The sequence below is a fragment of the Solanum stenotomum genome, chromosome 8, assembly GCF_019186545.1.
Source record: "Solanum stenotomum isolate F172 chromosome 8, ASM1918654v1, whole genome shotgun sequence".
In the NCBI taxonomy this organism is placed as follows: Eukaryota; Viridiplantae; Streptophyta; class Magnoliopsida; order Solanales; family Solanaceae; genus Solanum; species Solanum stenotomum.
In genome coordinates, this window is record NC_064289.1 from 54,959,279 (window position 1) to 54,980,451 (window position 21,173).

At 34.1% G+C, this 21,173-nt stretch overlaps 1 protein-coding gene across 2 annotated transcripts in view; it reads right to left on the reverse strand.

The window, feature by feature from the left end:
- LOC125872941 (omega-3 fatty acid desaturase, endoplasmic reticulum-like) overlaps positions 1 to 20,804 on the reverse strand; it is a 50,127-nt gene extending 29,323 nt beyond the window's left edge. The window contains exons 1-9 of one of the 2 annotated variants that reach the window (XM_049553757.1): positions 20,692 to 20,804; positions 18,689 to 18,990; positions 18,504 to 18,593; positions 17,855 to 17,921; positions 17,682 to 17,774; positions 17,398 to 17,583; positions 16,797 to 16,877; positions 16,559 to 16,696; positions 15,753 to 16,082 (exon numbers count right to left, since the gene is read on the reverse strand). In XM_049553757.1, the coding sequence (XP_049409714.1) occupies positions 15,891 to 16,082; positions 16,559 to 16,696; positions 16,797 to 16,877; positions 17,398 to 17,583; positions 17,682 to 17,774; positions 17,855 to 17,921; positions 18,504 to 18,593; positions 18,689 to 18,975 (1,134 nt within the window). In that variant the 5' untranslated portion in view covers positions 18,976 to 18,990; positions 20,692 to 20,804 and the 3' untranslated portion in view covers positions 15,753 to 15,890. Of the gene's footprint in view, positions 1 to 15,752; positions 16,083 to 16,558; positions 16,697 to 16,796; positions 16,878 to 17,397; positions 17,584 to 17,681; positions 17,775 to 17,854; positions 17,922 to 18,503; positions 18,594 to 18,688; positions 18,991 to 20,691 lie in introns of those variants that run through there. The other variant, XM_049553758.1, reaches the window with a different exon arrangement.
- Between the last annotated feature and the right edge of the window lie 369 nt (positions 20,805 to 21,173).

Consider the following 21,173-nt stretch of genomic DNA (forward strand, 5'->3'; position numbering starts at 1 on the left):
ATATGCATGGTTCCTATGCCCGAGGAATATATTAAGAATTAGGTACCTCCTATAGGCATGGTATCTAAGTGGGTTAATGCAGAAATTGATTAGTAAAGCTTACATTAATAAATATAAAAACAATCCATCTTACTATTTTTTTTTTCATTAGCATGCTAAACAAGTTATTAAACATATAAAGGTTAAGATCTAGATCATTAACATACCAAAGGTTATCAAACTCTTTTTCAATTCAAACCAATTAATTAGTATCTAACATTTATATATAAAAAAAAAAACAACATGCTTGAAGATCATTTATTACAAATCAATCAATTTTAAGATAAGACAAGGTATACATAAGCAAATGGTTGATTTTAGACCGCTTATTTATTAGATTTCGATATACTAGCATCTAGGCATATTATCTATAGCAATCAATGAATAATAAAATAAAGTTAAGTGAACAGTTAGCACGTATTCCCTTCCCCCCTTAGACGATCCCCAAAATTATTACATATATATAGAGTTTAGAGTTTACAAATTATTACAAAACAATAATAGAGAATAAATAGTATATAAGTTAAACAAAATCAATTATATCCTATCGCTTCCCTCCCATGGCAACTCTTCAACACTTCAAATCAAAGTTCAAACCCCTGCTAAGCAAAAGAAAGCAATACAACCTAAATATAATGCAAAGGACACATAATATTATATATTTTAATGGACCCAAGCAACATAGGACATACACATTAATTCACGTAATACACTACACGAGTACAATCATACATATAGAAAGGGAGAAGAGAGCTGACCTCGATGCTTCCTTTTATTAATATCCCTTTTAGGACTTATGCATAAAAGTAACTAAATAACGATGCAAAATAAAATTTAGATACGAGCAATGAAGACAAGTTGACTCCACTAATCGACTCGAACACAGCAAAGCACTTCTTAAGAGTTCACCGGAAATTCCTTCCAAGCAGAAAGTAATATGATTTTTCTTTTAAAGTATTCTAGTATGTGAGCCAAGATGTCTGAGTAATGTTAAGAGGTGTGTGATCAACTGTCAGTAGTGTGAATAATGAAGGGAGGAATCCTATTTATATATTAGAAGAGGGACATATATAAGGGAATTAAATATTTTTAGGAATCAAACAATATAACATTTTCCTTTATTAAAGCAGAACAAAATCCGATTTTCAAACTTTTATCAATTATAAGAGCAGCTAAATAAGTCAGGGATATAATTAAAAGTTACAACTAATAAGGTAAGAACCGGCTAGCATGCATAAGGAAAGCAATAAACACCTAAGTAAAAAAAATTACCTATTGTTATATTACCATAAATAAATAAGTAAGAGTCTATTTGAATCCTAATTAAGCCAAGGGAATCAATCACTATATTAATACACACAAATTGGCGGAATAAACATTTAAGGAAAAGAGTAATCTTGGGGTCAATTATGCATTATCAATTCCTTATCCGAAGGAAGTAAGATCAGTTCACAAGCAAAGAAAACGATTTAAAATCAACACTTACCAAGGATATAATATGTAGAAAATCAGCTTAGGACAATAATTAGGGGAGGAGGGATCGATTTACAATAACTATTAATTAATAGCATGTAAGATCATTCACTAAAAGAAAAAATAAGGAAATTTGTTCATGCTTCCATTTATAAAATTTAAAATCTACAGTATGCAAATTCCACTCAAAATCTGACAAACATAGGGGCGGAAATGAAGATATCACTTAGAAATGAAATGAAAATTAACAGTTCCGACAATTTAACAGGCTAACAATCGACTGTACAACGCCATCATACTAATGAAGCAAGATCTAATCAATCAAAAATTTGCAATGCTTAGGACAAAAATTCACAGCCATTAATCAACACAAACATGCAAAATCATGTATTCATAATCAAATAGATAAATCATATAATCTAATTTAGGAGAACAAACCCGGACGGATATGTGAAGATCCGTCTTCCACAGCCTTTAAGCTTCGCCGGAGAAGAGAGGGGGCGGAGGCGCTAGTTGTCGCTGGAGTTTTTCCCATCTCGGAGCAGCGTTCTTGCTGCTGGTTGCTTCCGCCGGCGGCTGCTACTGATTTTCGTGGTGGCTGCTGCTGCCAATTTTGCTGGCTGTTGCTGGAGCTGCTGGTTGCTGCTTTGCTCGCTGGTGATTGTTGTTGCTCGCCAGTGGAGCCTGCTGTTGGTGGCTGTTTCTCTCGGCTGGATCTGCTGGTTCCGCCAGTGAAGCCTGCTCTCACTGGTAGCTGCTGGCCAGAGCTTGTTGCTTCCCTCACCGGCTGGCTGATGTTGCCTTCGCTGGAAAAATGAGAAGAGAAAAAGAGCAGCAGCATTGGCGAAGAGATGAGAGAAAGGAGAAGAGGCGAGGGGAGAGAGAGGAGAGGAGGAATGGAGGCTTCGCTGGAGAGGGCGATGGCTGGTGGTCCTCCGCCTACTGCTTCTCACCGGAACGAGAAAGAATGGAGAGGAGAGAACTGCGGCGCTGGAGAGGAGTAAGAATGCAAACAAATTTTAGGGCTTGGTCTTTTAGGTTAGAATAGGAAAGAAAAGGAAGATCGATCTCATCCGTTGATTTGAATGATATGTGTGATCAAGATTCGATCTTAGATTTTAACTAAAGGATGGACAATTGAGATTTAAAGGGGAAATCTTAAATCAGATGGGCTTGAGAGTTTGGAATGGCCAAAATTGAAATAAAATTGACTAGAATTGCAATGAATAGGAGATGGCTATAATTGAAATAAAATTGAATTGAGATGGTTAGAATCAGAATAAAATCGGCTAAAATTTAAATGACTTTGAGGAAATTTAAAGAAAATGCTATCCAATTAAAATACCACAAAATATTATAACTAAAATTACTTAAATTTTAAAACATTTGAATAAAATAATTATTTTGAGTTTTTTTTTTACTAACAATTTTAAAAATATTTTAATAATATTTACAATAATTTTATAAAGCATGTGTACTAAAATATATAATTTTTAGATAAAATCAACTAAAATCTTATACATTTAAAAATACGTAATAAATCAAATAGCATTCCAAAAAGGGTTAAAGGTCGGTCAAAATTGGGTGTCAATAGCTACCCCTTGGTTGTTTGAAAATGAAGAATGAATTGTCGGGTAACCAAAGTTGACTTAGTAGCCGATTTTGTCCGACCGGCGAGAGATGTCAGTGGGATCACTTGAAATAATAAAAAGTTGGAAGAGGGTACGACCGAGACTTTGGTATTAAGCTGTCTACATATCTCTGGTTATATGAGAATCAGGTCGTGTGTAGTTCTAAATTTAGGAATAAACGAGACTCCTAAAAATTGAAAGAGCGGTATGGTATACGAATGAGAATGATATCGGCTTGAATTGATAAGATTAGAGTAGCGAGAAAGGCATAAACAGATATTTTAAAATATAAGAGTGCAGAATCCGATGAGAAGCGGTAATATGAGTAGCCAAGGGTTAAATGAAAAACGACAATTGAGTAGCGAAGAAATTGATAGGGCATTTGTTGCGATAGACGTTACCACGATAACTGTCGTGCCCCGTTTTTCTCAAAATGGGTTTTGGTGCACGACCTAACAACTCTTTTAGGCTTTGGGTGATTGAAGAGTCGCCACCTAACGAATTAAGGCACGTTAGGGCACCTATCTAACCTAGCTAATTCTAACTAAGGTCAACGAACCAGAGATCGGGTAAGGGTTCAAATTACTTCGAGGGGAAGGTGTTAGGCATCCCTCGAGGTCCACAAATGTGGGTCCCGGCCTTGTCTCATGCAATTTATGTGGGGGTTACAAATAGCAAGTATGGTCACTTCATTTATTATTTATTTAATTAGCATGGTTACTAAGTGATAAATGATATTAAACAATTAAAGCCATTTTAATTATTCATTTTAATTAAGCATGCGAAAACTAGGTGACAACGATATTAAGCAATTAAGAGTACTTGTTATTTTTATTTGATTAGTTAAACATGAAAAACTAGGTGATAACATAATATTAAACAATTAAGAAAAAACTTTAGTTATTTTAATTAATTAGTTGAGCATGCAAGACTAAGTGATAATATAATAAATATTACACAATAAATAAAGAGATGAGCAAGGAGATAGAAATTTGCACAATTAGATAGAATAAATATTTTATTTTTATTAAACTACCCCAAATAATTATAACAAATAAAGGGAGAAAAGGAAAGGGAGACTCTGAAAGACTTAAGATCAGCACTCGACTTTCTTTATTTCGGTCGGTTTCTCGTAGGGACAGACAAAACCAAAGTTTGTCATTTAGACCGAGTCGATGTCATCATCTCCATAGGGCCTAAACTACCCCTACCCCACCACCGCATGTTTTTCGTCTCTAAGAGGTGTCTAGCGTCCCCGCTTAAGGTCCAAGAGGCATTGGACTACAACTTCTTCATGATCCCATTCAAACTTCAAGCATTGATGAAGAGTAGAGGGAACTGCTCCAGCCATATGAATCCAAGGACGACCCAATAAGAGGTTATATGAAGATGGAATGTGCAAGACCTGGAAAGCTATTGGGAAAGTAGCAGGACCAATGAGCATGTCCAAGGTTATTTCTCCAATAGTACCCCTCTGAGAACCGTCAAAAGCTCTCACATTCATCTTCCAAGTTTGAATCTTTGCACTATCCACGCCTAGCCTTGTCAACGTGCTCAGAGGGCAGATATTCAAACCCGAACCTGAATCAACCAAGGCTTTAGTGATTATCTTGTCCTGATATTGAACTGAAATGTACAAAGCCTTATTATTGGTTGTTCCTTCAATTGGCAACTCATCTTCATGGAAAGATATTCGGTATGCCTCAAAAACCTGTCCGACCATTTGGGCTACCTCTCATTGAGTGATGCTAGATGGGACATAGGCTTCACCCAGGACCTTCAATAGAGCATTTCGATGAGTTTCGAAAGATTGCAGCAATGATATGATGGATATTTGAGACTGGGTTTTACTCAATTGCTCAACAATAGAGTACTCTTTTGCTTGCACCTTCTTCCAAATTCCTTGATTTTCAAGTTCTACAATTGGTGCCTTGGATTTGCTGGACCTTCCCTGCACCAAACTTTCAGAAGTGTAAATTCTTCCCGATCTAGTAACACCTGCTGCGGTGTCTGCTTCTTCCACTTTTGTTTTTCCCTTTCTGTAGTCCCATGGAACAGCATGGGTATCATACTGGACAGGGGAAGGCGCCCTATAAACAGTGAATGGAGGCTTGGGCATGGCGATCTCAACCTCAAACGGAGCACGCCTTTGCACTACCACTGGAGTCTGGGCGGTAGCAGTCATTGCTTCTTCTGGCTCAAGGACCCAAATGGATTTCTCCCAATCCGAGGTATCCTCGGCTTCTACCATGTTGACCTGATGGTTAGGCAGAGGGTTATTTGCAACATTTGGTGTTGGATCTTTGAGTTGGATGACCTTAGTATCAATCAACATTTGAACCTTATATTTCAGGGCTCTGCAAACTTCAGTAGTGTGACCTTTCATGCCAGAATGGTAGGCACAAACCTTGTTAGGGTCATACCATTTTGTGCGGACATCCACAGGCAATGCAGGAACTAGGGTAACATATCCAGCCTCTTTCAGTCTCTCATAAAGCTGGGCTATGGGCTCAGCCAGAGGGGTATAGTTCTTCACAGGTCTTCTTTCATATGGTGGTCTATTTCGGTAATTTGGTGTTTGAGTAGGTGGTGGGGTTTGGAAATATGATGGCTGGGCATTATAGACAGGATATGAAGCTTGTTGATATTGAGGAGGAGCATTTTGGTAATATACTGGCATGGGGTTGGGAGATATAGGTGGTGGAGCTGAAGGATATGGAGTTTGGGGATATGGAGATGGATGTGGGGTTGTTGATTGGTACTTATAAGGGGTTCTGGTCCCCTGAGCCATCATGACTGAGCCTGTTTTCTTTCGATTTTCTGCCATTCCTCCGGATTGCAGAGCTTTGTTGGTGGCTTGCAGGGCCTCCAGATTGATGATAGTCCCCTTTTTTATGCCATCTTCGATACTTTCACCTAGCTTGATAATTTCAGCAAAACTTTTCTCAGCTACAAGCATCATCCTATTATAATATTGTGGTTCTTGAGCACGGATGAAGTAGTCTTTCATCTGAGATTCTTCCATGGGAGGTCTGGCCCTAGCCGCCTCAGACCTCCATCTTATCGCATAATCCCTGAAAGATTCACTGGGCTTTTTCTTCAGGTTTTGGATGTAGAACCAATCAGGTGCATTTTCTACATTAAATCCAAACCGGTTCATGAAGTCTGTTGCCAAGTCTACCCACTCGTCCCATTTTCGTGGGTCTTGTTCAATATACCAGGATAGAGCCTCTCGATGAGACTCCTCATAAACAACTTCATGAGTATCCTTTCATCTCTCCCTACCCCCTACAAGCTTGTCACAGTACATTCACAGGTGGGCTTTGTGATCTCTAATGCCATTAAACAATTCAAACTTTGGAAGCTTGTATCCTTCAGGTAGTTCTACATCGGGATGTACACAAATCCTCGTAGCTCAGTCCTCCCAACCTCTTGCTTCCTTCCACATGTTGCATCCTGTTAGCCAAGTTATCTAATCTCTCGGTCAGGGTTTTTATCAGAATATCCTTTTGGGAGGACTCTGATTCATGGTAGTTATGAGTCACAGGAGCGGTTTCCACGTATATGGGGTTGAGGTTGTTATTTCTAGGAGTATATGAAGGGTTTGCATTTGGAACTGGTTCTGGAATAGTTGGCTTAGTTTGTTGGTGGTAGTGGTAAAATGGGATTTGGGTATTTTGGGTGTGAAGCGGTGGGAAGATATTTGGATGACTGGGTTCAGGTCGGGGTACATTGGTTGGGGGATTGTTTGGCATAGTTGTTTGGTTCGAGTGAGGAGGATTGTCTATATTTTCACCAAACTGGGTTCCAAGAGAAATAGATAACTTGGTCAAATCGCGCATATGCGCAACTTCTTCTTCCAAATCTAAAATCTTGCGCTCGAGTCTAAGGACGAGGTCACTTGGAAGGTTCCCTCCTTCAGAAGTTTCTACTCTTTCGTTGTTGCTGTTGTTGTCAACCATTTTACCCTTGTCTGTTCTTTGAGGAGGAGGAAAAGGGGGGGTCCCTTTTGATCGTGTATGTGCCAGAATGAAGAGCAGATCAACCTTAGGAATGGGAAAACATAATGGAATCAATAGAAAACAGTGTTAGGGGGTTAGAGCAAATAATAATAATAATAATAGCACATTGTTTGAAATAAACGCCCTAGATGCAAGGGACCTCGTTGAGTCAGAGGTAGGCCTAAGATGTCATATAAGTGATGCATAATGATTAATTCAAGTCTTATTTGCCAAATGGAGTTTAGAGTTCGAGAAAAAAAACAATCTTCATATATTGAATAATTTCAATTTATTACATCATACTAAAGCACAACTAGAAATAAACTAAAGGGACTAGGGATAACATGGGGAAATAAAAATCCTAAAAAGAAACAGAGTTAATGCTGGTCTCCAATGTTAGGCACAATCTGCTGCCTCATTTCTGGAGTGATCTCATAGTCGCGGTTGAGGAGGTTGCGGGCCCATCTTCTTTCCTTTTCATCACCAAAACCTGGAATGCCTTCTTCGCTCAAATCTGCATGCTCTGCGTCCTCCAAAAGCCACATGTAATACTCTGGTGTGCAGAAGGGTCTGTGCTCTCGAACATCAATAGTTACTAATTTTTCCCACCTTCGCAGTATAGTGCCCACTTATGGTATTTCTGGCCCAAAATCATATCCATATTGGCCCATATGGGATCGTAGAGGTATCATTTGGATTTGACCAAACTGTCGGAGGACTCAGAGTGAGGCGTATGGTTGCACGCCATTTAAACCAATGAGCTCGATAAAGTAGAGGTCATTACCTCTTATAATGACACGACGAGGCTTCAACCAATAGTATTTCCATTGATTGTTGATGGCTGAACGTTCTCTCAAATAAATAAACCAGTCCTCTGTTCCCACAGGGGAAACAAAATACTTCATCCTTGAAGTATGATTGATGACTTTATTTTCCATAGTCCCTCTAAGAATGTNNCTAATTTTTCCCACCTTCGCAGTATAGTGCCCACTTGTGGTATTTCTGGCCCAAAATCATATCCATATTGGCCCATATGGGATCGTAGAGGTATCATTTGGATTTGACCAAACTGTCGGAGGACTCGGAGTGGGGCGTATGGTTGCACGCCATTTAAACCAATGAGCTCGATAAAGTAGAGGTCATTACCTCTTATAATGACACGACGAGGCTTCAACCAATAGTATTTCCATTGATTGTTGATGGCTGAACGTTCTCTCAAATAAACAAACCAGTCCTCTGTTCCCACAGGGGAAACAAAATATTTCATCCTTGAAGTATGATTGATGACTTTATTTTCCATAGTCCCTCTAAGAATGTCTACCGAATTAGCCCTTTAATAGAAATGCTCAATAGCCCAGAGTTGCAATAGAAAATTACACCCCTCGAAAAACCTTTTGCTTTTGGTACATTTGGTGAGTGCCCTTATCATTTCTGCCAGTATCATGGGAACTATAGTCTTTCCGCCTCGAGCCATCATACGGACCACATAACTTAGGCTAGTGTGTATTTTTCCTCCTTCTCTAGGAAAAACTAATGAGCCCAATAGTGCAACAACGAAAGCATTAAGACGGTATCTTTCCCACTTCGCAGGAGAGCAAGTAAATTCTCTGTGGAAGTTTTCATGGCCTTCCTCGTCTCCAAAACGTGAGTATAGAAACTCTAAAGAAATCCATCTCTCTTTCAGACAAAGCAAATTCGGATTATGACGCACGCCCATTTGTTTCAGAAAGGACCTTGGAGATGACTTGTGTGGAACAATCATTTCACGATCTTTGTAAGGGAGACCAAGAAACCCACCAATCTCTTCAATCGTCGGGGTTAGTTCAAAATCCCTAAATTTGAACACTAGCCTCTCAGAATCCCAAAACTTCAACAGTGCCTTGATCAAGTGACGGTCTGACTCGATGGAGATTAAAGCAGTAAGGCCACCTAGTAGTTCGTTTGCCTTCAATTCTCGATTCCTTTCAATATCCTTCTACCAAACCTTCAAGGTAGGATTCACTTTGACTACCATTTGCGTGTTTGGAAAATGAGGATAGGCCATGACTCTACAAACAAACAACAAACGAAATTTAAACTCCATATTGGCAAACTTGGCTTAATTTAATTATTATGACCACATTGGGGCCCTTTAGACAATAAGGTGGTTACTAATTATGTGGATTGACACCAAGGGTCAAACCACCTAGGGTTTATACATCATGTATGACCTAATCAACATTTCTAAGAATTGGCTTGACACGGACTTGAAAGGTGTTCTATGCGAGAAGGCTCGTGGTTTCACGGTAGTAAAACTATCTGTTCCGTCCACGCATATGCCGACTCTTTATAATTGGGTATTTGAAGAGAATTGGAGTAGTTGTGAGAGGTGTAAAGGCACAACATCACGGTAACAAAAATAAAAAAAATGAAGAGGGTCCCAATTGGGGGAAGTATGAGCGGAACGTCAGTTTATCAAAATAGTAACATTTAGCACTTAGGTTGAAAGCGGTAACATATAGACAAATTTAAGGAAAGCAGTAAATAAATAAATAAATACAAAAATAAGCATGCAAACACAAAAATAAATTAAGCAAATAAGGAAAGGGAATAAGGTTTAAACATGGAATACACAAATAAGGGAAAAGGGAAAAGGCGAAACATGGAATAATCAAATAAGGGAGAGGGAAAAAGNGATGACTTGTGTGGAACAATCATTTCACGATCTTTGTAAGGGAGACCAAGAAACCCACCAATCTCTTCAATCGTCGGGATTAGTTCAAAATCCCTAAATTTGAACACTAGCCTCTCAGAATCCCAAAACTTCAACAGTGCCTTGATCAAGTGACGGTCTGACTCGATGAAGATTAAAGCAGTAAGGCCACCTAGTAGTTCGTTTGCCTTCAATTCTCGATTCCTTTCAATATCCTTCCACCAAACCTTCAAGGTAGGATTCACTTTGACTACATTTGCGTGTTTGGAAAATGAGGATAGGCCATGACTCTGCAAACAAACAACAAACGAAATCTAAACTCCATATTGGCAAACTTGGCTTAATTTAATTATTATGACCATATTGGGGCCCTTTAGACAATAAGGTGGTTACTAATTATGTGGATTGACACCAAGGGTCAAACCACCTAGGGTTTATACATCATGTATGACCTAATCAAGATTTCTAAGAATTGGCTTGACACGGACTTGAAAGGTGTTCTATGCGAGAAGGCTCGTGGTTTCACGGTAATAAAACTATCTGTTCTGTCCACGCATATGCCGACTCTTTATAATTGGGTATTTGAAGAGAATTGGAGTAGTTGTGAGAGGTGTAAAGGCACAACATCACGGTAACAAAAATAAAAAAAATGAAGAGGGTCCCAATTGGGGGAAGTATGAGCGGAACGTCAGTTTATCAAAATAGTAACATTTAGCACTTAGGTTGAAAGCGGTAACATATAGACAAATTTAAGGAAAGCAGTAAATAAATAAATAAATACAAAAATAAGCATGCAAACACAAAAATAAATTAAGCAAATAAGGAAAGGGAATAAGGTTTAAACATGGAATACACAAATAAGGGAAAAGGGAAAAGGCGAAACATGGAATAATCAAATAAGGGAGAGGGAAAAAGGACTAAACATGAAAATAACAATATTTAAGGAAAGCGAGTAAACAAGAAAAGTAAATAATTAATTAGACATGACAATAACTAAACAATGAAATGACATATAAAGTAAACCCCACATAAGCACAAAACACATAATGGTTAGAACCTAATTTCCCCAGCAGAGTCACCATTCTGTCGCGCCCTTAAAATAATAAGGGGATGTCTCTTTTTATAGTTACGAAAAAGACAAACATGGAAGGAAATGATATATTTTTTTTTAATTAAACAAGTTTTCCTTATTAGAAGAGGATTGACTCGGTCTAATAACTTAATTTAAGTTTTTTCCAAAATAACAAAGCCCTAAATATGGTAAAAGAATACAACCAGTAAAATATCAACGGTCAAATGACATTAATTTAAAGACAACCAAAAATGAAACAATCCAAAATATTCACTTGTTCATGGATTAAGACAAAATATTAAAGGGAAGCTAAATCAATTAAGGAAGAACCACCCATAATTCTCAATTATAGTAGGAAAGAGATAAAGCACGATTATTTCTTTACCAAATATAAACAAGTAAGATATTAGTCCCACTTTAATAAGGTAAAAAAAAATCAATTATCCATAATACAAAACATAACACCGGCAAGGAAATAAATAAGTTAAGACACCCACAAATTGATACGATCAAGCAAGCAAACATGATTATTTAAGATAGAATAAAATTACACCCTAAAACAAATAATCACATCTCGAAATAATTTACTACAATCGGACAAAAAATATTGAGATCGGTCAAAATGCTAATTTAACAAATATGAAGATCACTAGAAAATTAATCACACTGAATACCCACAATCAACTAATGAAGCAAAAATCAAGCCTTGATCATGTTTTACAAAAATATAACTTACGCACAACGGATTTTGCCAAACATAAAATATAAGAATATGTCTAATTAAAACAGTAGGATAAATCAATTTACCACAAATCAATATCATGTAAAATCAGCACAGAGAAACCTTATAAGAACTATCTAATGACTATAATTATTCCTAAAATTGAGCACTTGGTTGATGGACCAAATCATACGGCAATGCAAATAGTATCATATTAATTTAGGAGGCTAATCAATTTTAAAGCAGGGGTCAGCAATTCCAAATTCAAGAACACACTAATTGGTTCATTCTACAAGTTAGCAAATTTCAAAGGAATCGATAATATAGATATGAGATCACTCAAACATCAGCAAATTACAGCAAAACATGCTTAAAATCAGAAAAATGAGCACTTATAGCCTTCTACAATGAAATTCAAAGCATATGTTAATCTCATATAAAGCAAGTATGCATACCTCAAGAGCATATCGATGACCGACAATTAAGCGTGTTAAAGATATGAATAATAATTAATTGAAGAGAACAAACCTGGACGAATCTGTCCAGATCCGCCATTTATCCGACACATTCCACATCACAGCTGCTACTGGTTTGAACCTCGCCGGAGAAATAGAGGGGAAAGGCAAGTTGTTGTTTCCGTCGGTTGCTGCTGCTTGCTTCTCTAGGCTGCTAGTCGAAACTCTCGCCGATCGGAGTTGGTTCTTGAACTGATGCTGGTCTCACCCCTCACTTTCCGGTGCTGCTATTCTTCACCTGGAAATGGGAAGTGAGAGGAGGAGGAGCAACCTTGCTGCTTTGCTCGCTGCTCCTAGCAGCTGTTTTCACCACCGCCAACTGGAGCTGCTGCTTCGCAGTGGTCCTCGCTCGGAGCAGCTGGAGCTGCTGGCTTCGTATTCCTTGTTGTTGGAGTTGTTGCTGTTGTCGCTGACTAGAGCTGCTGGTCTCGCCTTCCTCGCTGGGGTGCTGCTCGAGTTCGCCGGAGAAGAGAAAGGGAGGAAGTGAAGGGATGGCTGATCTCTTGAGAGAGGAGGAGAGAGGTCAAATTTTTAGGGTATGGGGTCTTTTAGGTTAAAATAGGAAAGATATAGGAGATTTGATCTAAGCCATTGAAATATTTAAGATGAGCGGTCAGGATTAAATAGAACAAGATCAACGGTTAGGATTAAAAGGCTTGGTGATTTGAAATTGAATTAAATAGGCTAAAGTTGGAATAGATAAATGGTTATAATTGACATGAGAGATTGAATTGGACTGGCTAGAATTGAAATAACTTGAATATATCTGGCTATAATTTAAATGATTTAAGAGAAGATTTAGGAAATGTTATCCAATTAATAAAATACTATACAAATTATAATATTTTCGCAAATATTAGACACATTTAAAATTTAAAATATTTGAGTAAAATAATTATTTCAACTTTAACTATCGATAAATGTAATAATAAGAAAATAATTGAATGAAAATTACAATAATTTTTTTTTATAAATCATGCATACTGAATACGCCATTTTTAGACAAAATCAATTAAAATCTTAAACTCGAAATATTTTCAAGAAATACGTATTTAAACGAATAGCATCCCTTAAATTGTTAAAGGTCGGTCAAAATTGGATGTCAACACTTTGTCAATCCTTCAACCAATTTCATCAAATTTGCGAGTTGTTCCTCAGAGGAAGAAGTAGCAGCCACCATTGTTTGCATGATCATTGGAGATGTAGGAGAGTAGCATGGATTGTTACGTAAGTTGATCTTCAACGGACTCACATTACGCAATGCACGTGGAGGTGACTCATTCGTTGAATCATAGCTCTCTCATGTGGTAGAGTTCTTGGAACCAGATTGCTCAAGGAGAGCCAATGTCTTCTTGATCTTTTCAGCAACACTGCTTCATCCTTCTAAAGTGTTTGTGGAGGAACTTGCTCTTTTAGGAGTTGAAGACCCAAAAATAGGAGTTGATGCGGACGACACTTGCAGTGTTTGTTGTCCTAGCGTAACAGTTTTGTTTCTCGTAACAGCTCCGAAACTTCCAAAGGTAACATCAACAATGCATTCAACTTCAATAGAGAACTTGGAGCTAGTGGCCTTAGAGCCAGTTGATCGAGAGTTGTTCTTCATGGAACTCATCTTGATGTTGTTTGATGCTTGAAAAGTTGGGATGAGAGGTAGAGATTGTCCCACTGGGGGTGCCAAAATTTGTAGATAATAAAATTCGTGTCGAGAAAACAATAATCAAGAACGGAAAAATTATAGCAACAATCGAATTTATTATTTTAAAGTGCGAGTATTACAATCTCTATGATTCCTCTAAATTCGCCTTTTCAAATATAATTTAAGGGCTCTTGAACTTGATCTTGAACTTGGGATTTATCTCAATCTTGATCTCTATCTTTATCTTGATCTTGGATTTGGACTTTATCTTGATCTTGGACTTGAACTTGATCTTGACTTGAACTTGATCTTGACTTTCTAGTTGAATTCAAGGGCTTCGAAATTGATCTTGAATCCGGCGGTCTTGATCTTGATCGTTCTTGAACTTGATCTTGACTTCTTCAAATTTTGAACTTTGAACACTTGAATTCTTGAACTTGTAGAGAAATTGCGGCTTTTGATCCACGAGCTTTCTCTAGCTTCTTGTTCTAATTCTTCGTTCTTTTTTCTAAATTATGAAGACCCCTATTTATAGTTTTAGAATAGGGGAGTTGTGATTGGAATAGGATTCTCTTCGGCCAATCAGATTTAAGTGACATGACATATGAGTTTTATGGAGCGGGCTTTAATTAAATTCATATTTATTGAATTTAAATAATTAACTCAATTATATAAATCCATAATATTTATTTGGACTAATATATTAATAAATTTTAATATAATCCGAATCAAGTTAATAAATTTATATTTAAATAAATTATAAATGATTACAACAATATTCTTCTATTGAATAGAAATAAAATTTATTGTTAATTAGTGGATAAGTGGAATAAATGAAAAAAGTAGACGTATGATTATTAATTATTGTGAAATTTTGAGAAAAATAATTTTTACTTTCTAAGTAAAATATGATACTTGAAATCTGTCAAGTTGCGTTTGTCCATGAATACAAATTGAAATTATTATTATTATAATGAATAATTTAGAATTAAAAAGATGACCAGACATACTTTTTTGAAATCAGCGCGGAATAAAATTTTAAAAAAACCATGACCAAAACGCCCCCAATATTAGGGCCACTCCATGTCAATTGTCATAATTGGATGTCCAATCCCATAACGGATTTTCCTTATAGCTAGATGGACATAGTTGTCTAAAATTATGAACTATATGAGTACTTTAGGGGCAGTAAAGGCATTGTACCTCATCACCACAAGTCACAAGAGCATTCATTAAGAAATTATTTTACTTTTTGATTTTTCATTTGACGTTGATGTTCATATTAGAGCTCGACTATTTTGAATTTGTATCGTATAGGGGCCCATTTGGAGGGAAGCGTTCTCTACCAAAGATTTTTTCATACTCAAAGCTTGAAGTTGAGAGATATGTGGTTAAGGGAGGAACAACCCCATCCACTGCACCACATTCGTTAGTGGTGCATTTCATTAAAATAAATAGTACATCCTTAATTTATTTTTATTCGTCCACAATAAATTTTACAATTAAAAAAAATAAAATGAAGTGTGTATATTTTATCATAATATATTAATTGATATAGAGTCATGAATTTGAAAAATTATAGCTAAAATGTAGGTATTTCTAAAGAATCGATCTTTCTTTTTTCTTCATCATCTTGAATCTGTCCATTTTGATTAATCAATGTGTGATATTCCGAATAATTCCATTACTAATAAAATCCACAACTACAAAAAGACTTTAATACATTGGAGTAGTGTTTATGATTAAGAAAATGAAATAAATTTCTCTTACCATACTTAAGCCATATCGTTTATGGACAATTTATGACCTTTAATAGTCTAATTTTTTAATTGTACCATAAAAATGGATCAAACTTTTTGTAAACAAATAGCAAGCAGAACCTAAAAAAAAAAACAAGAAATAATGCAAAGCAAGGGAAAAGTTAGTCAAGGGAAATTGAAATATTACTAACTATATAATTAATACAATTAAGTGCCAAAAACCCCTCTCAATAATCTATTTAATTGTTTGCAACAGTTTGAAGTTTCTAAACAAAGGATATAAAATATTATGTTGAAACTAATATGATAAATAGTTTATATATTTCTTTTAAAATTTATCTGGTGATAAATTACTCATCTTTTTTACCAGAAAAATTAAAGAATTTTGGATCAGTCTGATAATAAACAATTTCTCCATTATCACTAACATAGTGATCTTGTTTCATACTTTTCACTAATTTTTCAACCAAATGAATAGGAATTGGTCCTGATTTTTTTGGCTCTCTATAATATTTTCCAAGTATTGGCTTTGCTGCTTTAGTCTGTAAAAAATCCAAAAAAATAAAAATAAAATTAAATAAAAGAATTAATTATACATTTTGAAAATATTTAGAGGAAAAAATTTGAAATTTTTTAAAGAACATTTGAAATACTCATAAATAACATTTTATGTTTTTACAAGTATTGGGTAAATATTGAACTTTCGTATTTGCAAGTATAATGAAGCTAAATATGCATTTTACTTGAAGAAAAGAAAAAGTTAAAAATTCTTTTTAGGAAAAATTGAAATATTCGTAAAATAAGTTTTTTTTTTCAATATTTCACAAGTATTTAGAAAATATTGTTTGCAAATTATATATTGGTTCGAAAATACTTGCAAATAATGAACATAATATTTGTAAAATACTAATAAATATTATTTATGGTCAGACAATTCAATATATATTTTTCAATATTTCGCCAGCATATATTGAAAATATCATATATAAAATTTATCTATGATCAAACGAGAAATTACCGCTTCCACCAGGTGATAATGTGGTATTTGAGGAAAAAGATGGTGAATAACATGGGTGCCAATATCATGATGAATGTTATTAAAAACACCATAATCACGATCAATTGTAGTTAATCCTCCTCTTAAATAACTCCACTCCTAATTTCCAAACAAAAACAAATAAACTAAATGTAATAACAAAAATATAATTCAAATATAAAAATTTAAAATAAATAGAATTTAAGTTATATATACTGACCTTGCCACGATACCAAGGCAACTTTTCTTCATGGCCATGGTGATGCAAATATGTCACAAAATCCAACCACATCACAAAAACCTATCAAACAAAATTAAAAAAGAAAAAAGAAAGGACAGGCCAAGTGGGTCAAATTATAGTTACATTTTATAAATTCTAAAAGAAATATTTAATTTAAAATACTTCTACATAATTTATAAAAAAAAAAATAGTTGTCTTTTCCTTCTTTGGTATTTCACAAGGAGTTAACGATTTTTATTTTTTCAAATTTTATATCGTATTTCAAATATAAAGAACCACACATGCAAGTGTTCCCACAAATACGACTAAGTGTCATTTTCATATAATAAGGCTATTCTTTACAGCTAATAAAGAATATAAGTAAAATTCTTTCGCACAAAAAACTATTCATTAATGATTTAATAAATTTGAACATCGCAATAAATCGATTCATCTTTTGAAAATGACTAAATATAAGAAATCTCATAATAAAACTTAAATTGTTGGAGAGAGATAACATAAGTATCAACGAAATTATGTATATATCTTTCGACTTTCAAAGTATAAAAAATGTTCATGATTTTTTTCATGTATGACTTACCATATAAGGAATTCCGTAAAGCTTAAGCAGTTGCAGAGAGCCAATGATGGTGTGAAGATAAAAGAGGAGAGCAACCATGAGTGTCCAACACAATGTTGATGTTACTACACATTTTCTCTCATTAGGTTGAAATAAATCACTATATGGATTAAAATGAGAACCTTTTTTTCCTGGACTTCTAGTAATCTGCATCACCAAATTAATATATTTATAAATACAAATTAGAGAATAAATAATTTTTAAATTCCATATTATATATGAAAAATTATCAAAAATATCATTACCAAGTAAAGAGGGTATGCTAATAGGGGAAAAGGAATTTTGAACCTAAAAAATTTGGTTGCAAAATCCAATTCTTTGTATATCTTTTCTGGCATCTGCAAAAAATAAAAATAAAAAATATTAAAACAATTTTTACTTTTTAAAAGAAATAAATTTTGATTTTTTTTTCTTTTACCGGCACCCAAGATTCATCAGCTTCAACATTTCCATGGTTTTGATGATGAGTTTTATGGCTAATTCTCCTGCAATATTTTTGTAGAGAAAATAAATTTAGCCTAAAGTATTTTACATAAGACAAATATTGCCAAAAAAAAAAAAACATTCATAGTTATCGTCTATATGCTCTGACTTTTTTAAAATATTATCTGATACGTGTCAAACTCTTCAAAAGTAACATGATTTTAGAAGATCCGATATGAGTATGCAACGCTTTTTATAAGTTCAAAGTGACATAGATTGTCGTGCATGACTAACCCTTCATAAAAATGCAAGGTACATACGACTATAATTCTTTAAGATTGTCAATAATAAATGCATGCGGTCTAACCAAACAACTTCTAATACAAATATACATTCTCATGGTTTGTATTCAAAGATCACTTAAACATTGTAAATTTGTATTATACAATTACGAAACATAATTTTTGAATTGGATCGATACATCCGATTGAAATAAGCATGAATACAGGATCCATGAATGAAATAGAAGATTAATAACAAAGAAGGTAAAGTAAAACAAAAGTTTAATACACCAGCCTGTCTTTTTTCAAAAATGTAAATTAAAACAATTTTTTGGAGATAGAAATGAGATGAAGAGAACTAACCATCCATGATAGGGCACAAGGATAAAAGAATGAAGAATGTGTCCAACCACACTATTTAATAATGCACTATCAGAAAAACTTCCATGACCACTACATAAAAAAAAAAAACATGTTAATTAATAACATAAACAAATGATACAAAAATTAAAATAATATTTTTATAAAAAAAAAATTAGTTAACTTACCAATCATGACCAAGAACAAAGATTGCCCAAAACATAGTACCTTGTAAAATCCAATAAATTGGCCAAAATTTCCAATTATCAAAGAAAATGGCCATGGTTACCAATGTAAAAACAATAATAATATCTCTAAGAACATAACTAAAAGATTTCCATGGATTTTTAACCCAACAATGCTTTGGAATTGAAGCCCTAATTTGAGATAATTTAAATGGAGGAAAAGCACTTGAGTCAAATTCCATTTCCATTTCTTCATTGGGAGAAACAAAATCCACTCCAAGAGACCCCATTGGTGTTTAACAACCCTATTTAGAATAAACAAAAATTCATCAATAAGAATTTATAAAGAAAAGCGATAAAAATCAAATTTAGAATTTGAAATTTATGAATTTCGAATTACATTGCTTACAAGTAATAAAATTTGGACAAAAAACTATAGTATTCTGTTAAATTCTACATCCACCACTTGACAATGTCAAATGTAGACAAGACATGTCATTTTTTGACAAAACCCATAGCGGGTTTTGCTAACTAACTAATGTAAAATTTATTTGTGTCTGTATTTCCGGAGTATTGAGTGTGTGACTTGTTATATATGATCCTATTGATAGTACAAAGAATGAGTCTATATCTACATATTAATTTACTAAAATATCCATATAATTCTAAGCTTTATATATACTGACTCTAAATTTTGATCTCGCTCACTTAAAAAAAAGTAATATGAAAGGTAGCACAAATAAAAAAGGCTCTAAAATTAGATTCAAGCATAAAAAAAAGGAACAAAAGAATAAAACAAACACTTTTGAGAAATTTTACAAACACTTTTGAGATATTTTACAAAAGAATATAATCTAACTTATATATCAAGATTTTCAGCAATGAAAAAAAAACAGAGTGAAATGAAAGGTTGTTGTAAACAGAATTATAATATATAGTTCAAAAAGTCAGATTTGGAGTATAAAATCATATCATAGTGGCCGACACATGCAGTTTTTCACTTTATTATATAACTTCTTTGGGAAAAAATATAAAGATATTTAATCACTCGATCAAAATAATTATAATTTCAAGTTATATATATTATAATATATATAATAGGGTGGATCCACATAGAGTACGTCAGGTGCTCGAGCATCCATTAACACTAATAATGTATATTATATATTATAATATATGTACTAGGACGGATCCACATAGAGTACGTCAGGTGCTCGAGCATCCATTAACTTCGTCTCGGAATATATATTTATGTAGAAATTAAGAGGTATTTTTATAAAATTAGCATAGAGCACCCAATGAACAAATGATCTGGTTCATTGGCTTTTGGGTGGGTGTTTAAGGCTCTTTTATTGTTGTTGAGCCGGACTTTGAATCTTACTGTTAACATGTCTTTTTTATATTTTTGCCCCCGTCACTTTCAAAACATCCACAACCTTAAAATTCTAGATCCGTCACTATATATAAGCTATAAGCTGATCACTTTTGGTGGAAGTAGATTATTCATTATAGGATCTTAATTTTTCAAGATTCCGTGCCATTAACTATATTACAACAACAACGTAAAAGTAATCTCACACATAGAATCTGAAAAAGTGATGAATAATCAACTTACACAATAAAAAAATATCGAGCTAGTAAATTTCAAATTTTAAATAACCGAATAAAAACAGTTAAACATCCAAATTATGATAACAAGATGTCCCAAGCTCCAAAAACCACTAGAAAAATGAAAATGTATAAGCTTAAACAATTTGTTGAAGTTAAAATGAAGGCATGGTACAATTTCATGAAAAAAAAAATATAGATAAATTTGACCAAGATTTTGTGCCCAACACAACAAATGCAGAATATAAAATGTCGGGTCAGTGAATTTCAGATATAGAATACTTTAGAAAACATAAAAATAATACACAATTTCTTCAAGTTAATGAAAACAAGTGGAAAGAACATATGATTGTTCTTCAAACAAGAAGTTTTTTTTTAAAAGAAAAATAAATAATTACCTTTATAGAACTCTTTTTATATTTCTCTTCACTTCAAACTGGCTAAGTATTTTTATTTATTTATTTTTTGTTGAAAGAAAGGTGAAAGGAGATTTATATAATTTTTTAAGTGAAAAGAAAAGTCAATTTATAAGGCTGTGAATTTGGAAGAGATGTGATAGGAGGGTTGAATGTATTAATGGACAATCAATTCATTAAATAGTTAAGGGGTCGTTTGGTTGGAAGTATTAGGAGAAATAGTTTATGTATTATGTATGGTATTATTTAATACTATGTTTGGTAGAATTTTTTGGCCTAAGTATAACTAATGCATGAATTAGTTATGCGTCATTTGGTGGTATTAGTAATACATTAAATTTAATACCATGAAATTATCTATATAAAGACAAAAATATCTCTTAAATCATTTTATATTATTTTCTTGATTTTATGTTTTATATCTGTACTAGTAAATTTATTTAAATAAATTAGCTTACAAATTT